We start from the raw sequence: 18,568 nt of genomic DNA on the forward strand, positions 1-18,568 counted from the left end.
GAATACATTATACGTTAGAGCTTTTAATTTTTCTTTTCCAAAGCTTTAAAAATTATGAAAACAATTTTTTTCATGCGTTGATTAAAATGAGACACATTGGTAGGAATCGGAATTCCTGCATCTTACAACACCACTTTCATTACACATCATCTTCGAAATTTTAGTCTATGGATCGTGTCCATTGTTTTTCTACAATGTTATTTTTCTGACTGCTGCTGGTGCACGAAATATTTGTCTCGCTGCGTCGAGTGTGACTTTGTGCTAGTGTTCGTGTTCGATATAGTGATTTATTAGAAATAGATCACGAAGATGTCGTCACCGAGCGCTGGAAAACGTCGTATGGACACAGATGTCATCAAACTGTATCCTTTGTTATCTTCGTTACAAAGCACCTATTGCACTTAGGGCCACCATGTAAATAAGTAGGTAGCTTGAAGGGCCATCAGCTGATTGTCACCACATAATATAAAATCGATAGAATTTGTCTCTAGACTTTTGTTAGATGTAGGCTTTGATTAATTAATCATTAAGTTCAAATGTAAAGAGATTAATTCTCACTTATAACTGTCCCAAGGGCCATGAGATGTGTTCATTCTTTGTGTATCTATTAGGTACTTCGTATCTATATATATCGCATAGAAAATACGCATGAGTACATTCTCGCAAGTTGTACTCTTCCGCGTCCATAGATTGTATTATTTCGTAATCTTAATGTAGGCCACGGTCTCAATTGCGTTTTTTCTATTCAACAAGGTTTAACACGCACGATTTATGTTTAGTGTTAATGATAATTGCATTTAACACAGAAATTGTGTAAGAACAATGAAAAGAATTTATATAGGTGTTAAAATTGAGCCTTTCATTAAACAAAGACTTCAAACCTACATAGCTTTTGGTAGATCAACTTTATCATTCAAATTCAAACCTAATGTAATCGAGAATTTGGCTTCTATCCAAAACAGATTCCCTAAATATAAATACAAATCATCATAAGACAGTAAACAACTAAATGTAGATGTTCTGGTTTAATTCATTTATTTTTAACAGTATATTATAATTTTATTGAAGTAAACATTGATAGTACTAATGAGTTATTTATTTAAGTGTGAAATGTTTTTATAGGCATATTTACATACTTCACTGTCATAGTTTCATTAATTATAGATAAGATAATGTTTGTGGCTATTGTTAAGCACATAATGATATTTACAAAAACTTCATACTCTATGCAAATAAAAAATTGAAGCGTTGATATTTAAACAAACAGAATCTGTATAATAAATCTTCATTAACTAATTTTGTGATACAGCAATGCTCGAAACTATTTTATATAACTTATTTAAATATTAATTTTATTGAATACATTTCATCAAACATTAATATGAGACAGACAAATAAAAACTGCAGTTCTCTTATCACATTACTTTCATATTTACACAGAAATCTGAATTTACCAATTAAAAAAAAATTCAACAAGAGGAAATTACTAAAATTGACACTAACTTTGAGATAGTTTATTGAACAGACATTAATAGACAACATATATTCTTATTTATAGATTTAGGAAGTCTGTATATCTAAAAGTTTATAGAAATAACATAGTTCTCCAACAAACTGTTCTGATAAGATTTGATAAGAGGCCATTATCTAGAACTGGTGTGGGAAAACAAGGAAATAAAGTTTAGCACTTGGACAACCAAATTATATTTTATTTTGTAATTTAATTAAAATTATTAATTACCACTTCTTTTTTTTATCAGTTTTTGAGAAATGCAATCATAATTCACATTTAAAGTTTCTAATAAGAATTTATTCATATGACCAAAATAAACATGTTATTACCTAGTAATATATTCTTGTTTATATTATATACAGTTTTTTGGATTAACCTCTAATTTAATAATGAAAGAATGCTGTAATTTCTTGTTGTTATAAGCAATTACTTAAGATTTGGTTAAACCAACTTGCCAGTTTGTCTCCAAAACAAAAATGTTACATACTTGGATCTATTCTCATTTCCTATTTGAAATAAATCTTGCCATATTAATGATGTTTAGCGTTTATTTTTGTTGTCTTTATAAAAGGAAAAATGTGGTTTCCTTAATGTCAATTTATAGCATTGAGAGTAAGCATGAAGTTACAATCCTTGGAGGACTTAACGAGTTCTGTGTGAAATTCTTTGGACCTCCAGGAAGTAAGTAAATATACCTATTGCTTTTTCTCCTTATAATTGAGGATGAAGTAACACCAGTAGAGGTAAGTCTAGAAAGGTGATGTGATCAAGAAGGGAGTGATGACTGAGATGACAGAAGATAGATTAACCTGAAAGATCTTTCTTAGGAGTACTATGTGAGTAGGATAAGGTTGGGAAGATGTTTCTTTTATGTTACTCTTCTTTGAGCAGGAAGATTGATAAATTTAATTTTTATTGTCCTTTGTCTCAAAGCTATAGACCTTTGTTAAAGTTGCAGAAGTCCACCGATTGATGGAAGGCCAGTGTCCAAAAAGCTTCAATAATTTATTTATAAATACAATTTAGATTGTTCTGTAAATTTAAAAAGAACTTATTATGAAAAAGTAATTTGTTCTACAATACTTTGATATTTGGTCCTTCGAGTCAGATAAATTCAATACTTAACGTTCCAGCTCCGTACGAGGGCGGCGTATGGCGCGTGCGAGTTCACTTACCCGACCACTATCCATTCAAATCTCCATCCATTGGTTTTATGAACAAAGTGTACCATCCCAACATAGACGAGGTGTCGGGCACTGTTTGTCTTGACGTCATCAATCAAGCCTGGACAGCCCTATACGGTGAGTTCTCTAACAAATATGACCAAATGTTGATTTTTAATGCTCTTCTAAATAGATACATAATACAGTAGAACCTCGATAACTCAAACCTTGGTAACTTAAAAACCTCTATAACTTCAAAAAATAATATGTTCCCTTCCCATCAAAGCCCAAAACCTCTGCAACATAGACCCTTGATAACTTAAAACCTCTATAACTTAAAATATTTTGTGTTTCCCTTGGATTTTAACTTATCGAGGTTCTTCTGTTTAATATTGTTCGACTATGGCTCTTACGATTATAGGATAACTCGACAGAGAACATTGAACTGTTTCCAATTTAGATCTCGAAAAAAAATACACTGCTCACCGTATTTCTGAAGATAAATGTAAATGATAGTTTGTATTAAAAGAAACGGCAGTCTCAATATATAATTACGTTTTCAAGACGTGACTTATTCGGTATAAACTTAGCTTTGTTTCATGTGATTTCAACGCGTTACAACACAAAGAATACTTTAGGATGCACGTGTTGCTATGCAAAGATATATCGTTGATGAGACATTAGTTTTGTATGAAACTGGATATTATAAAAGGATTTTTGTGTCTACTTCGTTTTAAATATCCCACGTTGAGCTTGATTTTTGTTTGCAAAAAACAATACGATACTTTGCGATCTCATTTGACATGTTTGGAATCGATCCCAGGCGGAGCGTAAAGACATTATGACGTAGGCCTGTAATGCAAGCGTTCACATCATTCATAATAAAGTAACCCAGTTCGATATTGATTTACAACTAACGTCACATTCAAAGTATCGCAAATAAACAGCAACGATTACATTTTACTGAATTTCTTTGTTATTTTATAACCTTTACATTGAAAATTTGTATTGAAACAGACTCCATTAAAAATTACTTGATATATAAATGCCTCAACGGATTTAGTATACTAGTAAAAATGTCTATTTACTAAGTTTTAGCTGTCGTCTTGCACGTTTCAGATTTATCGAACATCTTCGAGTCGTTCCTGCCGCAGCTGCTGACCTACCCCAACCCCATCGACCCGCTGAACGGCGACGCGGCCGCCATGTACCTGCATAAGCCTGAGGAGTACAAGAAGAAAGTCTCTGGTAAGTACTTACTAAAATTTCTATTGATCTAAAGATGTTTTGTGTGCCTCTAGTCAGAGAATTCAGTTGCCTTTGTTTTATTATTGCTATCTTTGATATTGTCCTTTGTGGAGAAAGAGAAACAAAATTAAGTATATGTACTTTATATGGGCAATTTGACCATCTTAACTTTCTGGTCTCTACTACAATTGAAACAAAAATGTGTATGGTTCAGACTACGTGCGAAGATTTGCCACAGAAGAGGCGCTCCTAGAGAAGGACGCGATCACTGGCATGGGCGGCGCGACCGCCTCCGGCAACATGAACGGCGCGCACTCCAGCGACTCTGAGAGCTCTATGAGCGACTTCAGCGACGACGCCGCGCACGATATGGAGTTATAACGTCAGCCGCCCGCTGCCCGCACGCGTCCGGTACGGCGCGCGCGTCCGACACGTCACGTGCGTCCGGCACGTCACGCGCGCCCGGCACGTCACGCGCGCGCTCGCCCCGTGTAGCCGTCGCGGTGTTCACAGCCACGCCGGGAAGAGAGATAGGTAAGCTACTGTTCTGCTCTTTTATTTCAGTTTCTTTGTCGCAATTTTAAATTATCTTCTAAATTCAAATTATTTCGTTATTATCTATGGTATTTTGAGTTGTGGTGCTACCGGACTGCGATATGGCAATACTGGTTTTATAGCTTTCTAGTGGAATCGCAAGCAATGTATAAGTTGGTTTTGTGCAATTTTTAGAATTGGTAGTTTTTAATAGTTTTAATATTGGTATAACGAAGTAATGTTTTTTTTAATTAAACAATTTTTATTTTAAGATATCAAAACAATCTAGATCTATTGAAGAAAGGATTTAAATCATAAATATATATATCAAAAGAAGTGTTTTCTCATAACGAATGGTTTCTTAAATGTCAAAAGGACATTTCTTAATGTTGCCATTGAAAATTATAAAACTACCAATTTTAATTTGAAATTGCGGCAAAAGTTGGTTTGTCACTAAACATAGCTATACTAAGCTATTTTTTTCTCTCTTCCTATAAAAGGTGTGCCACCAATTTAATAGTGTTTAACTAAGATTTTTATTATATCAGTGGACACTGCCGCGACCGCACACACAATCCGCTTTGTTCGTGAAAAGCTACGCAATTGCTATTATATGCAACTGTGATACATTTCTTAGTAAAACATATCAAATCCATCGATGAAATCTCATTGTTTCTGATTCAATGAGTCTTTATTTTAATAATTATGTTTCCTTCCAATTTATCCGTTTTCATTTCTAATTAATACATATATGAAAGTCTTGTCAATTCTGGTCTTTTTTTTAAATGTCATGTTTTTTTGCATTTGAATACCATTAACATTGCGTAACTTTTCACGGACATAGCGCATCGTGTTCAAAGCCAGTACTTATATAATCTGTATACATCTGACGCCGTGTTCTGTCAGTCAGTGGTAAATCTGATACAGTTTATATTAATGGACCACAAAATGCCAATTTTAGAGAATTAGTTTAGCATCGAAAGCTCATATGTAATTAAATTTGTTGAGGAGAACATGAAGTGGAAATTTTGGAGCCTTTACTCTTTGGATCGTAAAAAAATACAAAGAATTGGTTGGTTTAAAAAGTTATGAATTGTCTATGGCTTGTCTTCGGTCGCATAGTGTATCTAACGCTTAAGATTAGAATTATATTAGAAAGAGTGTTCACGGTTTGGAGTAATTTAAATAAATATGAATTATTCGATGGATTTTTGGCTTAATCACTAAATTTAAGTATAATACAGGTTGTCAAAATTAACAATTTTTTAATGTACAAGTACGTTCGTATTTTATAAGATAAATCATATTAATTACCTCAAAGTTTTTCGAATCACGCTACTATATTGAACTGAGTTACCTTTTTAAATTGTGTGCTAGGTATATAATGATGTAACCTTGTATTTGTCGACACTGTGGAGCATATATATGTATATATACAGTTAAAGTTATATAATACTGGCGAGGATACAGGAGTGGGCGAGATAGCACTTTGTAAATATCTTCAGTCTGTCCCCATAGCATAAATCCAACTTTATCTATCGTCCCTCGAAGCGGACTACAGTCATCACTATATCTCATAGGTAATTAATTTTTTTATAGTAGAGATAATTTTTAAACGAATGATGTCATGATTCTTTTGTGTTTTGTCCAATCTTCCTCTGACAAACTTTTGGTAGGATTGTTTTAGTTGATGGCAACACTCAAATTTATTTTCAGTCTGTCGCACCGAGGTCATTTAAAAGGATAATAATTGTCTATGGTTATAGAATGCTTGTTATAAAAGATTACTATTGAAAAATACGTCGATTAGAAACGAGGTTGAGAAATTTTAATGCTACCATTTTGTACTTAGTGTAGTTGACCCTTTTGCTTATGAATGTTTTTTTTATTTCTTAGCACAATCAATTTGTAACATTATTTTTGTATTAATTGCATGAATTTCTATTAAAACAACAAATTAGTTATATCGATTTTAAGCTAGTTGCGGTCATAACTCAAAGTCGCCAGTAGTCCATCTTCTGATTACTTGAAGATGCGACTACTGACTAACGAGGCTACCTCTTACGGCTAACGCGCAAACATTGCACTACACAATAACATTTTCCCGCGCAATGTTCGCTGACAACCAAATAAACTAGCATTTTCTTCGGTGATGGCGATCCTTAGTACTGCCAGATTACCTTTGGCCAGTTTTGGCATGTTCTTTTTGGCAAATAACATAAAAAACAATGTACATGATTCATTTTTCGAAAAGCTGCCAAAAATTATCGTGTATTTCCTAAATATCAAACTGATTAACGTATAACTTCGATTTTTCAAGTGTAATTATCAAAGAGTAAATAAAAAAATCAATTTTATCAAAATGTCTTAAAGAACATCTCAAAATAAACGAAATAGATCTCTAAAAATGACATGTTGCCAACCTAAAAGTGTTGCAATCGTCTTTATATTAAGTCTAGGTTACGTATAGATATAATATGAAAAAAAAAATAATATTAAAAAAAAACATATATAATGTATCTTCAAAATGATAACTCAAGCCATAATAATATATTTTGGTATTAGGAGATAACAAGTTAAATTCTTAGTTTGTACGGAAAGTTGGGTTGACAGGTAACTTATTTCGTAGTTAATTTTATATTTGGTAGTTTTCATGAACTTACACATGTCCACCCAGCTTTTTATCTGATTGCACAGATGTTAGTGTTTAAAATCGATGTGTTATCGAATGCCTGCAAAAGGTATTCACAGAAATGGTTTTAGGTCGAGAAATTGTTTGTCGGTATTTTTAGTGTGATACGAAAAATTGAATCAAGTTTGAAAGATAAAAATAATAGATCATGAGACAATAAGTTTTAATATGATTTAAAAGTTAATACCGATATAGTTCACATAAGTTTGTACTTTGTTTTTATCTTCATTGACGAAACCTGGCAACATTTGTAATACCTCACTATTGTCTGTGGCAACTGAGTTTATCGAAACATTGTACGCCGATAATTTTGGCATCCATTGTATGAATATAACAGAATAAAGGTTTATAGATTATTTTTTATTTCATTACATGTAATAAACTTACGTTATTTTAAACTGTTTGTTGTTTTATTTGAAACTAACATTTACAAGCGATATTATCGACGGAATTAAACAATTTATCAAATTGAGTTCTGGAGATCCCTTCTAACAAACATTTGTTCACATAATTTTTTGCATTTTGTTAATAATAATAAAAAAAAGGATTTGATTGTTTAAATTAGGACATTTTCTCGGATGTATGGTTTCCTACCTTCAATATAATTCGGGTATCAGCGGTGGATATGACTGCGGACTCTCAATGCTTTCCTTTTCGACAAAAGTTTTGAAACAATACTGGCTTTTTTAATGTTCAGGAATACTCCGATCACTTCTCTATCTACATATTGATTTGTAAGAAGAACTAACATGTTCTAAAACTGCAGCCAAATCTTTTACGGAAGCCATGTTGTTAGTTAAAAGTAAGATAATGTCAGGAAAAAAAGGAATAAAACAACAATTGATTTATTAACATAACTCTATTTAAAATAATCATTTTAACAACAGGCTCTATGTACAAAACGCCATTTTCTATCTACAATCATACGGGAAGGAAGCAAGTCAAAACATAATGACCACTCATGACATTGACAGCATTAAAATGTCATGAAAAAAAATATATTTTACATACATGGAGAATAAATGAAATTGAATATAAAATATATGATACCCATATTAAAGGTTTTTGTTTGCATTTGCATCCACAGACAAACAAATAGAGCAATTGACAAGATTATTTCTATTCAATTTAAACATATATCAATATTCAGTATAAAATGCTTACTATATCAAAAATACTTTCTATTGTGATTAAAACAACTGTTAGTAGAAACAAATTTAACAATGAAAATGTTTAAATGCATAGAAAGTAATACAGAGTGGTCAATATTAAATGCTTTCTGGTGTTATTTTAACCCTATAAATACAAAAATATCTAGTGTTTGTACCAATATTTGAAGCATTACCACTACTGCACTGGCTTTGATATTCCATTCTTATGACAGTTGTATATTATTGCTGTCTTTGTTTTTCTAATAAGTGTGCGAGATGACATATAATTTTATAGCAGAGTTGAAAAATTACAATTTAGTATTACCATTAGGCAAGCTTAGCTTTATCTTGTTGGTTTAATATAAATAAATAGCAGTTTTTGCATTTAACTGTGTAAAATTGATTTAATCGTGAAAATATATGAAAACAAACCAGATAATATAAAGTTTACATCATGATGTATGCATCAAATGAGTTGATTAAACAAACTCAAGAAATGGCAATTCAAAAATCACAAACACTGCAATACATACATACAATATTCGAATTGCAAAATTACATAACACTAGTTTAGTGATTGTACATGGGGTTGGCAGTCCCCCTTTACCAATCTACCTCCCTTAGATCTGGGGACGCCAACTTACTGCCCTCGACAAAGTATAGTGCTAGAATATCTGGTTAGACTATCATCATTCTGTCAGAAAGTAACATAACCCATAGAAAAATGGCAAAGACATAATACAGCTACAGTACAAGGATTAACTTTTTTTTTAATAGACTAGTGCCCATTTGTAACTATATATATTTCAATAAGCAATTGCATATTGGATGATATTGCCGATAATGTTCAATTACATGCTTGTCACATTTTTATTCTGCTTTCTGATAGATTTTTGACAAAAAGAAACACTCAATTCCTCTGTATGTTTTTTTATTGATTCAACTTGAAATATTCATCAAATAATACTTTGTCTATGGGCTTTGGATGTCAGATATCATTTCATACATATGTTATATACTTTAATGTAATAACAGTACAAAATATATAAAACCAGCCGAAATTTAAAACATATTGAATCTAGAAAACAAGTAGTCAGAGATTGTCAAAAATATAGAATTTACTGACCTGAATGTTAACCGATTGCTTCGATATTCCGATAGACAATTAAAACTTAAAATAACACCTAAACCTTTTGTGTTATCTTGGAAACGAAAACTTTGGGTTCACTGTACCGTCACTGACACTGCACTAACACTATCCGATGATCAAGCCACAACCAAACTTGAACTGCTGTTTGGCCTGGTTGGCCATACCCGACAGCGCAAAGCTGAACGGCAGTGGCTGCAATTTCTTCTCTAAAACCGCACCAATGTTCCAATTCGAGTCTACCATACCTAGAATTGGAAATTAATTAAAAATCAGAAGCAATCTTATTAATATTATTAATGCATGCAGCCGCAGCCGTAAGCTAGTTGAATATAAAAGTCTAGTGTTACCCATTGAGTTGATCATTTGTAAGGATTCAATCAGCTTCATATGACATATACAAAAAGTCTAAGTCTAAAGGCATAAGGATGTCATAATTTTGTACACTTAATAAAAATTACTCCAAAATATCTATTTAAAAAAAAAACAGAAAACACGCCAATAAAATTTGTAAAAGCTTTTCTTTCCAGCTTTTCAAAGAAAATTAGAAAACAATAATCTTGATTTAAAGTTTTAACAATGAAAAACAGGCTAATTAATATTAAAAATCAAGTATATTTTGACACTAACCTCTAAATACTAGATCAGCTTTAGGCACCGTGACCTGGTAGCCTATCGTGCCCACAGACTCCATGCCGCGGAACGATGTGTCCATTTCTGCTACAATCTGTGCACAAAATAAACAATATTTAAAACAAATCACACTAATATTATAAATACCAAGAAGACAAAGCTTCCAAATAATTTTTTTTAACATCGTCGAAAAGATTTGTGTCTGTTAGCTAACTAAATTAATAAAATGCGTTTGTCATAAAAATCAAATTAAATATATTGTGCATTTCTTTAATGAAATACTCAAGAAAGATTTTAAGAGCACCTAACATCTATTTTCGATATAGAAGTTAGAGAGGTATTAAATAAAAAAAAAGTTAAATGGTCTCTGCCTACCTCTTTAGATTAGGGGTGTGAGTTGTTAAACTATTAAACATTTAAATCTTAAAAACTAGCTTAATCAAAGCTTAAATAAACTTGGAATACTAAATTGTGACTGTTGTAGACTGTGAAATAGGTACTTACTTGCAACTGTTCGCTGGCCTGTTTGAAATAACAAATGTGGAATCCAGCTGCACCCAAAGTAGCAGACACTTCCGAATCTGTTAGAAATATTTATTTTGTATTTTTTTTATTTATACAAGCAAAGCAAATAAAACTATAACATTAAACCGACTGACGGGTTCCAATAGATGAAACAACGCCATCTATGGGACGTGTTATAAAACAAAGATTTTAAAATTTGAATTGAATAATCTAAAATGTTATTTTAAATATTTAAATTGAAAAACATCACAAATATATTAAGCAATAAAACAACTTAACAAGTGTAATTTGAACTCCACTTATTTACTTATTTTGCACCAATGTAATACATGTATCTTGACATACCGAGAAGAAAAATCAAATGACACCTCATTCCTCATAATTCTGTAGTTAATGTCGTAATCCATTATAATATAATTTACAAACAAACTATTACATAAAAACTTACATATATAAAAAACATTACTCTGTCGATAAAAAATATGTATTTCCTTACCATCCATAGTGTACCGTGCCGCTGCAGAGGCGATGGCGATCTCCCCGCCCATGATCCTCGCCCCTGACTGGTATACAAGCTCTGCGCCCAGCGCCACACGCTTTGTTACCGACTAAAATACACAAAACTTATTATCAAGGCAATCACTGAAACATTAAACTATGTAATACTTTCTATACTACTATCATAACTAGCTGTTGCTCGCGACTTCGTCCGTTTCCATTATATTAAAAAAGTAACAAAAAATATAACCTATGTTACTTATAAATAAATTACCTTTCTAATCGTGAATAATTTTTTAAAATCGGCCCAATATCACACATAAATACAAATCTTTCCTCTTCCATACTAATATTATAAAGACAAAAACCTTAAATCAATAAAAAGCTATGATATCAGTGAGAAAATAAGCCATGACTTTTTTTTAATTAATCACTAGCTGTTCCCGTGCCGGCTTCATCCGCATGAAATTATGAAAATTTTATTTTAACGTTTATGTAAACGTCAAAATAAAATTTTAACGTTTACATAAACGTTAAAATTTTATTTAATAATTAATTTGACATATGTATGTCAAATTATTAATAGCAAATATCAAAATGACATGACATGACAAACCTTGGCAATCTCACTTTCTTGATGTTGGCAGCAACTCATGGTCTCTTTCCCACATTAGGGTTTTTATCCAAAATATTTAACCCCTAAGTTTAATAGCGTAAAAATATATAGACTAAAGCGTGACGTATGTGTACGGCATTTTATTAAAAAAAAAGAGTTATTCAAAAATATGCTGTAATTGGTGACATCTTAGGCAACAAAGAAATGTGTGTTTACGCTTTATTATAATAGTATAGATAAATTCCACTCGGACGACGTCGCGAGCAACGGCTAGTAAAGAACATACTTGTAAGTAATGTCCCACAAAGACGCTGGACTTATCACTGAAGTCAGGCTTGCCCATAGCCATGGCCAGCGTGTAGTCCGAACCCTTGTACTCTACAGTACCCTGCGTTGCTGTCAGCTTGCATTCCTGCACCTGTAAAAAAGGTAAAGATTGTTCAGAAATGTTAAAAAAAAACTTTATTTTGTAGACATTTATAAACTACTGTTGAAAAAAAATATTTTTGATTCTGGAATTTCATTTTTTAATTCTCTCAGTAAATATTTTAACACTAGCTGTTCCCCTGCGACTTCATCCTCACAAGATTATGAAAATTTTATTTTATTGTTTACATGTGTCAAATAATTAATTGCAAATGTCAAAATACCAATTACTTTACTATGGCAATTTTGCTTGCTTGATGTTGGCAACAACTTATGGTCTCTTTCCCACATTAGGGTTTTTATCCAAAATATTAACCCCCTATGTTTAATGTAGTGAAAAAATATAGCCTAAAGCGTAAGGTAAGTGTAGGACTTTTTATTACAAAGAGAATTATTCAAATATGCTGTAATTGCTGACATCTTAGGCAACAAAGAAGTGTGTGTTTACGCATTATTATAATAAGTATAGTATAGATTTTTATATGGTACAGAAAAACTATATTGTTAGAGACATTAAATGGACTATTCAATTAAGATCTTGAGTTATCTTACTAATATAATAAATATGAAAGTTAGGATGGATGTATGTTTGTTTTCAATCTCCTAAACTAGTAGTCTAGAAAAAATCATCGGCAAACATTTATGTTTTTTTAATTCCCAAAATGTTAGATATAAAGCTTACCTGTGCCGCACCCTTCACTCTTATCTCATTAGTGAGTTGGTGGATCAAGTTAAAGTTAAAGTTGCCTGATGGGTCTACGTCTCCCAGCACCACTGGGTACGCTTCAGTCGGTGAGATCTGCTTCGTACCAATATATGTCGCACTCAACTTGTAACCATTCTGTGCTGAATTCATCGTAAGAGTATGTGCCATCTGAAAGTTATAGTAAATTATAATTAAACGAAATATACCCTTAATTAAAAAAAGCTTGACTAAATCTTGCAGATGAATATTCATCGAGTATGTTTGTTTATGTGGATATACAGTAGTACCTTGATAACTCAAACCTTGGTAACATAAAAACCTCTATAACTTCAAAAAATAATATGTTCCCTTCCCATCAGAGCCCAAAACCTCTATAATATAGACTCTTGATAACTTAAAACCTCTATAACTTAAAATATTTTGTTTTTCAATTGGACTTCAACTTATCAAGGTTCTACTATACTAGAAAACATTGAAGAAATGTTCTAAGAATTAAAAAGTAATAAGTGATAGATAAGTGTAAACTTTAGGTAACTTATGTATATAAAAAATACAAGTCATATTGGGATGTAGCAAGATTCAAACCATGGACTCATACAAGTCAAGTGCTTAAACCCTTGAGCCAACATTTTCATAATTCCCTTAATGTGTTAAAATTGAACATACCTGGAAATGATTTGATATGCCCTTGTTTACCATGAGTTTACCACCTTCAAAGTTGACTGGCATCACCTCTGAAAATGTATAATTGTATAATTAAATATGCCAAGTTTATTGTTTGTACAAAAATGCTCTTACAGTATCATTATAGGTGGTAAAATTATATTATAGAAAATTGAATAAACAGTACAACAACTATCTTTATTTTGTAAAAAGTTTTGTTTACTTTTATGGCTACACCTAAATTAAATCTAACATATAACCACCTTAAAGTGTACCTCAGTCTTATCTTATGTAAATAAGAGATTTTTACTTAGTCACTTGTATGATTCCAATTAAAATTAAAGTTTTATAAAATCTCATATTTATCAACACAAAATAATGCTAAAATGAGGTCACAATAGTTTCAAGTAATATTACATCACAAGATAACCAAACTTTTTAACGATTCCTTCGCTAATGTAATAGCATCAATTTCTGACTGAATAATGGAATTAAAATCATTCCAAATATGTTAACATTAGTTTGATATTAAATTAAATCATTTTTGTAAGTCCTTGATGGATTACCTTTGCTTTTTTTATGCAATTCGTCCAAAGTTCCAGGGTTCTCACGTTTGGTTTCATTTTCTATGTTTACTTGATCAGTGGGTGTTAGCCCGGCGTTGGAAACACGGTATCTGCTCGCTATGGCTCCCATTTTATCGACGGATTTGTATTACTTTAGCTAAAAGAATAAGAAATCGATGCACATGTGCAGTAAAATACAAATCGGTTGAAATGGTTGAATAAAAGACAATCGATGTGAAGTTGACATTAGGTTACAATATTACGTTCCGATTTACCACATTTCGTGTGAGATGAACTTTGAGAATCTTGCTTTTTAATTTTATCATCGTAAATTATGAAAGCGCGTCTCAAAAAATGCAAGATTATAAGTTTAAGGCACAAACGTAAATTGAATTATTAAACACAAAGTTCATAATTTTGTACTGATTAATATAAAAAATGGAATAACTAAAAACATTTATCACTTACGGCAACTCTACCAATTAACATCAATGTCATTCAAGATTCTACGGTCTGTTTTCCAAACTAAATTCCCCGCATAATTATTAAAACAGAACGCATACCTTAACATTATTCAAGATTTAAAAGTTTACAACTCATAATAATGCCTAAAGTGGTATCGCGAAGTATAGTCTGTTCGGACACGAAGGACCAGGAAGAATACAATGAAGCAAAACCTTTGCACATATACTACTGCCTTTGTGGCCAAATGTCTCTTATTTTGGACTGCACGATAGACAGATTACCATTACGTCCAACTGACGAAGCCAGAGTTATAGATGGTTCAAAACACGCACATAAAATCACTGCCGATCCTGACGAAACGGTATATCTGAAGCGTGAGAAAGGTATTGAAAGGCAGTACAGATTAAAATGCAAGAAATGTGGAATTCCGATCTATTACAAACATAATCAAGACAGCAACGTCGTATTTATCATGCATGAGGCTTTAGTTTCATCAGCAGGTGAAGGTACTATGACAGATATTTACAAACAAGTTGCATTAGCTCAACCTAAAAAGATTATGGTAACCAAACATACTAAGAACATGGGCAAGTTCAGTTCAGTCACTGTCTCTACTATTGATGAGGAAGAGGATGAGATTGAGGCCAGAGAAGTGGCAGACAGTTATGCAAATAATGCGAGAATCATTGAAAAACAATTAGAAAGGAAGGGAATGAATAAAAGACAGGCAGAGACACCAGCTAGTAGTAGTACAGAGAAGAGAGTTAGAGGAACATTAATTGATAAATAAATTATTAACAGTATTCTTATTTTTTTTATTCAACTCTGGTATAGTTCTTTTCAAATATCCTGCTGTTCCCCCTATATCTAAAAATTGTGTTCTAGGCAGATTCATACAAATACAAGAGCTTTCAAATATCTAAACTATAGCAACACTGGTATAAAATATAACAATTATGTTAAATAGAACTTTGAAATAAATTGTTAACAAAATGGTAGATTTTTCACTTCAGTATATTTAGTAAATAATAATACAATTAAGTTAACAAAATATAATCTTTTATCTCATGCTGATAATAAATTCTAGAACATTCTTGAACATACTTTAAACTTACAATATTACAACATGATTGTGCAATCAAAATGCATTATATACAATTATCACATTTTTAAGTCTAGGATATATTTTTAACCATTGTAGACCTAGAGAACATTAACATAAATGATTTAATCTTTAAGCCTCTGTCCATCCCAGTTAACAATCCTCTTGTCACACCACACATACTGCCCGCGGACTGAGTCATCGGCATCCAGAGCTAGGAATAATGGTGCTACTGCACCTTCATCTATAGTCAGGTGGCCTCTATGTGATGTCATATCTGTGTCTACATAACCTGGATGCACTGCATTAACTTTTATATCTGAAAATTAAGAAATAGTAGAGAAAATTTGAAATTTTTAATTCTGTTTGTACCCTTTTCAAAGATATGGGATGGGTAAGTGGATTTAATAGATGCATAGATAGAGTAGATGTCCTCATTTTGAAGGTTAGAAACTCTTTAGAAAAAGCAAATTTGTATGGACAGCAGCTGCAATGACTTGGTTATTTTTTGCAAATTATGGTGGCCTCTCGCTTGTTTGTCACCTACTACTAAAATGAACTTACAACATGAGTCTGTTTTAACTCAACAACTGTTTTATAATTTATATAAACTTCAATTCTTTACTATAATCTTACCTCTGTCATTGAGTTGACGTTGTTGAATCATTGTCAATGCAGTCAAGCCAACTTTAGACACCACATATGAGGAGTTTCCCCATTTATTAGAATGAATTCCCTGTTTAGCATCCTCAATATACTGGTACATCAGTTCAGAAAGTTCGGGAACAGTCAGCCTAGGGTCTTTCAACCGATTTCTCAAACTCTCGCTCTTTATGTGACTTAATTGACCACAGGAACTCGAAACATTAACAACTCTAGCGCCGTTTTTAAGTACAGGAAATAATATTTCACATGTAGAAAGAACAGAGAAATAATTGACTCTCAAAGTTTCCGCTGCTTGGACAGCTACTGGCTCTTTGGCGTTAACTTTGAAAGCTATAGCAGCGTTATTAACCAGAACATCGATACCTCCGTATTTTTGTTTCATATAATCCCTGAAAACTTCAACACTTTCCTTCACAGTTATATCCAATTTGTGGTAAAGCGGACTTAAACCTTCTTTGTTTAATTCAGCTACTGCTCTTTTGCCCCGTTCCTCGTCTCTTGAAGTTAAATATACAACACCTTCGAAACGCTTGCAAAGGCCACGAACAATCGCAAATCCAATACCTTTGTTTCCACCAGTTACTACTGCTACTTTACTCGCCATTGTAACGATAAAATTAACTAAATATCACAATAGACGCGAAATTTAAAGGTTTTATACACAATGACAGCTAAAAAAAAATTGATGTTACCACATACAGAAGTTGATTTAGCTTAAAGTATAATTTTAATGGTAATTTGCTTGAAATTCTCTTATTTAAAATTAGACGGCTATAAATCCACCTAATATTGCGTCTTTTAAAAGTTATTAAATACAACCCTTTTTGTACCTGACATAAGTCCAAAACGGTAGCTAGTTTAACAGTCGTTAAATAACACATTAAGTTATAAGAATTTTCTTTAGATTAGGTTTAATAAAAAAACTGCTCATAGTTTTGAAAAGAATAAAAAAAATGCTTGAACAGTTCTCCATATTCTAGAGAAAATTCTCTAGCGGGCAACTTTAGTCCTTGAATGTTTTTTATCTACTTGCTACTTGTATAGTAAAGGCGGGCTAAACCTGTTTTGAATTAAAAGAAACAAATTACATAATCAAAAGATACGGTTAATTACATTCTGGTGATTTTATTTTAAAAAAGCCCCAAAAAGACATTACAAATGTAAAGCCTATAAAGTGTTTTACATTTCTTTTTAAATATTTTAGAAGCTTTGTAAAGTAGATCCTGGTTAGACTGCTTTTTAAAGACAATTGGCCACGAGAAATTGAGATGTTTTTCTCGGGATCAGATTTAAAAAATGACAACTACCTATCTAATTAATATAATTTCCCGTACTGCAGTACTATACGATATCTATTTATTCAAGCACACTTCAGTGTATTTGATAACTTTTTGTCCTTATGATAACATTTAACAAAGGCGATTATAAATTACAAACCTGTTATTAATTTTTATTTTTTTAAATTACACAACGAAGTCTCCTTGTTTGTGCAATGTGCAACGCATTATATTTTATCTAAGCTACATTTTCATATAAAGCTTGTATTTTGGTAATAAAATATCAAAAAGCCACTGGCTTATTTAAAAAAAGCTGTCATTGTCTATGAAAAAAAACCAAAGTGTCTTTTATAAAAGAAAGAAAGCAATCAGTTTATTCAAAAATATGAAAAGGAATTCATTCGGCATGTGCTCGGTGTGCACCGGTTTTCAATGATTCCTAAAAACAGAACGCAGTTATACAAAATAGTAGAAGAAAAAAAAATGTACTTAACGTTACACTCAAAAGCGTTTATGGTTTAGGCAACGAAATATACGATTATGCCACTAATGTCCATATTTTGATTTTGAGGTTATTTAAATAAACACACATTGGTCAATACATTTATTAATTAAGGCACTTAAGTACAATCGTCAAAAAATACATATTTATTTAATTACGTACATTGGTACATAAATACTTCTTATAATAAAATTATAACTATGTTTTGTGAAATAGTCCCCTCCCAACGCAATATATCAATATGAAGTGATCAAATACATTTTTTTTATTTACTTTCATATAGGAATATAAGCAATAAGGAATTTAAATAAGTGATTTAAGGAAGAAAGGTTATTAATAAATTTAATTAAAGTTTGAACAAAGTTTTTTAAAAGAACATTTTTAGAAATAAACGACAATAACTAAATTACATTTGCAATAATATAAGTCTAGTATATCCTTATTCAGTAGTATACTAAAGCAATATTATGCTTTA

The 18,568-nt window shown here is 31.7% G+C and overlaps 4 protein-coding genes across 4 annotated transcripts; 2 read left to right on the forward strand and 2 right to left on the reverse strand.

Annotated features, from left to right (window-relative positions):
- Positions 1 to 163: 163 nt before the first annotated feature.
- Positions 164 to 7,549, forward strand: LOC106111362 (ubiquitin-conjugating enzyme E2 H). Its single transcript, XM_013293410.1, has 5 exons — positions 164 to 362; positions 2,118 to 2,194; positions 2,647 to 2,814; positions 3,796 to 3,924; positions 4,139 to 7,549. The coding sequence occupies exons 1-5, from the start codon at positions 310 to 312 to the stop codon at positions 4,303 to 4,305; spliced, it is 594 nt and encodes a 197-aa protein (XP_013148864.1). The 5' UTR covers positions 164 to 309; the 3' UTR covers positions 4,306 to 7,549.
- A 441-nt stretch (positions 7,550 to 7,990) lies between these two features.
- Positions 7,991 to 14,323, reverse strand: LOC106111448 (mitochondrial import receptor subunit TOM40 homolog). The gene is made up of 8 exons (XM_013293552.1): positions 14,082 to 14,323; positions 13,519 to 13,586; positions 12,829 to 13,020; positions 12,007 to 12,138; positions 11,103 to 11,214; positions 10,586 to 10,662; positions 10,079 to 10,175; positions 7,991 to 9,696 (listed from the first exon to the last, which is right to left on the reverse strand). Exons 1-8 carry the CDS (start codon positions 14,209 to 14,211, stop codon positions 9,557 to 9,559), a joined length of 948 nt encoding a protein of 315 aa, XP_013149006.1. The 5' UTR covers positions 14,212 to 14,323; the 3' UTR covers positions 7,991 to 9,556.
- Positions 14,324 to 14,567: 244 nt separating this feature from the next.
- Positions 14,568 to 15,351, forward strand: LOC106111300 (UPF0428 protein CXorf56 homolog). Its single transcript, XM_013293325.1, has one exon. It carries the CDS (start codon positions 14,686 to 14,688, stop codon positions 15,334 to 15,336), a length of 651 nt encoding a protein of 216 aa, XP_013148779.1. The 5' UTR covers positions 14,568 to 14,685; the 3' UTR covers positions 15,337 to 15,351.
- A 191-nt stretch (positions 15,352 to 15,542) lies between these two features.
- Positions 15,543 to 16,989, reverse strand: LOC106111299 (carbonyl reductase [NADPH] 1-like). The gene is made up of 2 exons (XM_013293324.1): positions 16,285 to 16,989; positions 15,543 to 15,967 (listed from the first exon to the last, which is right to left on the reverse strand). Exons 1-2 carry the CDS (start codon positions 16,916 to 16,918, stop codon positions 15,774 to 15,776), a joined length of 828 nt encoding a protein of 275 aa, XP_013148778.1. The 5' UTR covers positions 16,919 to 16,989; the 3' UTR covers positions 15,543 to 15,773.
- Between the last annotated feature and the right edge of the window lie 1,579 nt (positions 16,990 to 18,568).

Source organism: Papilio polytes, unplaced genomic scaffold, assembly GCF_000836215.1.
Source record: "Papilio polytes unplaced genomic scaffold, Ppol_1.0 DF824169.1, whole genome shotgun sequence".
NCBI classification, from domain to species: Eukaryota; Metazoa; Arthropoda; class Insecta; order Lepidoptera; family Papilionidae; genus Papilio; species Papilio polytes.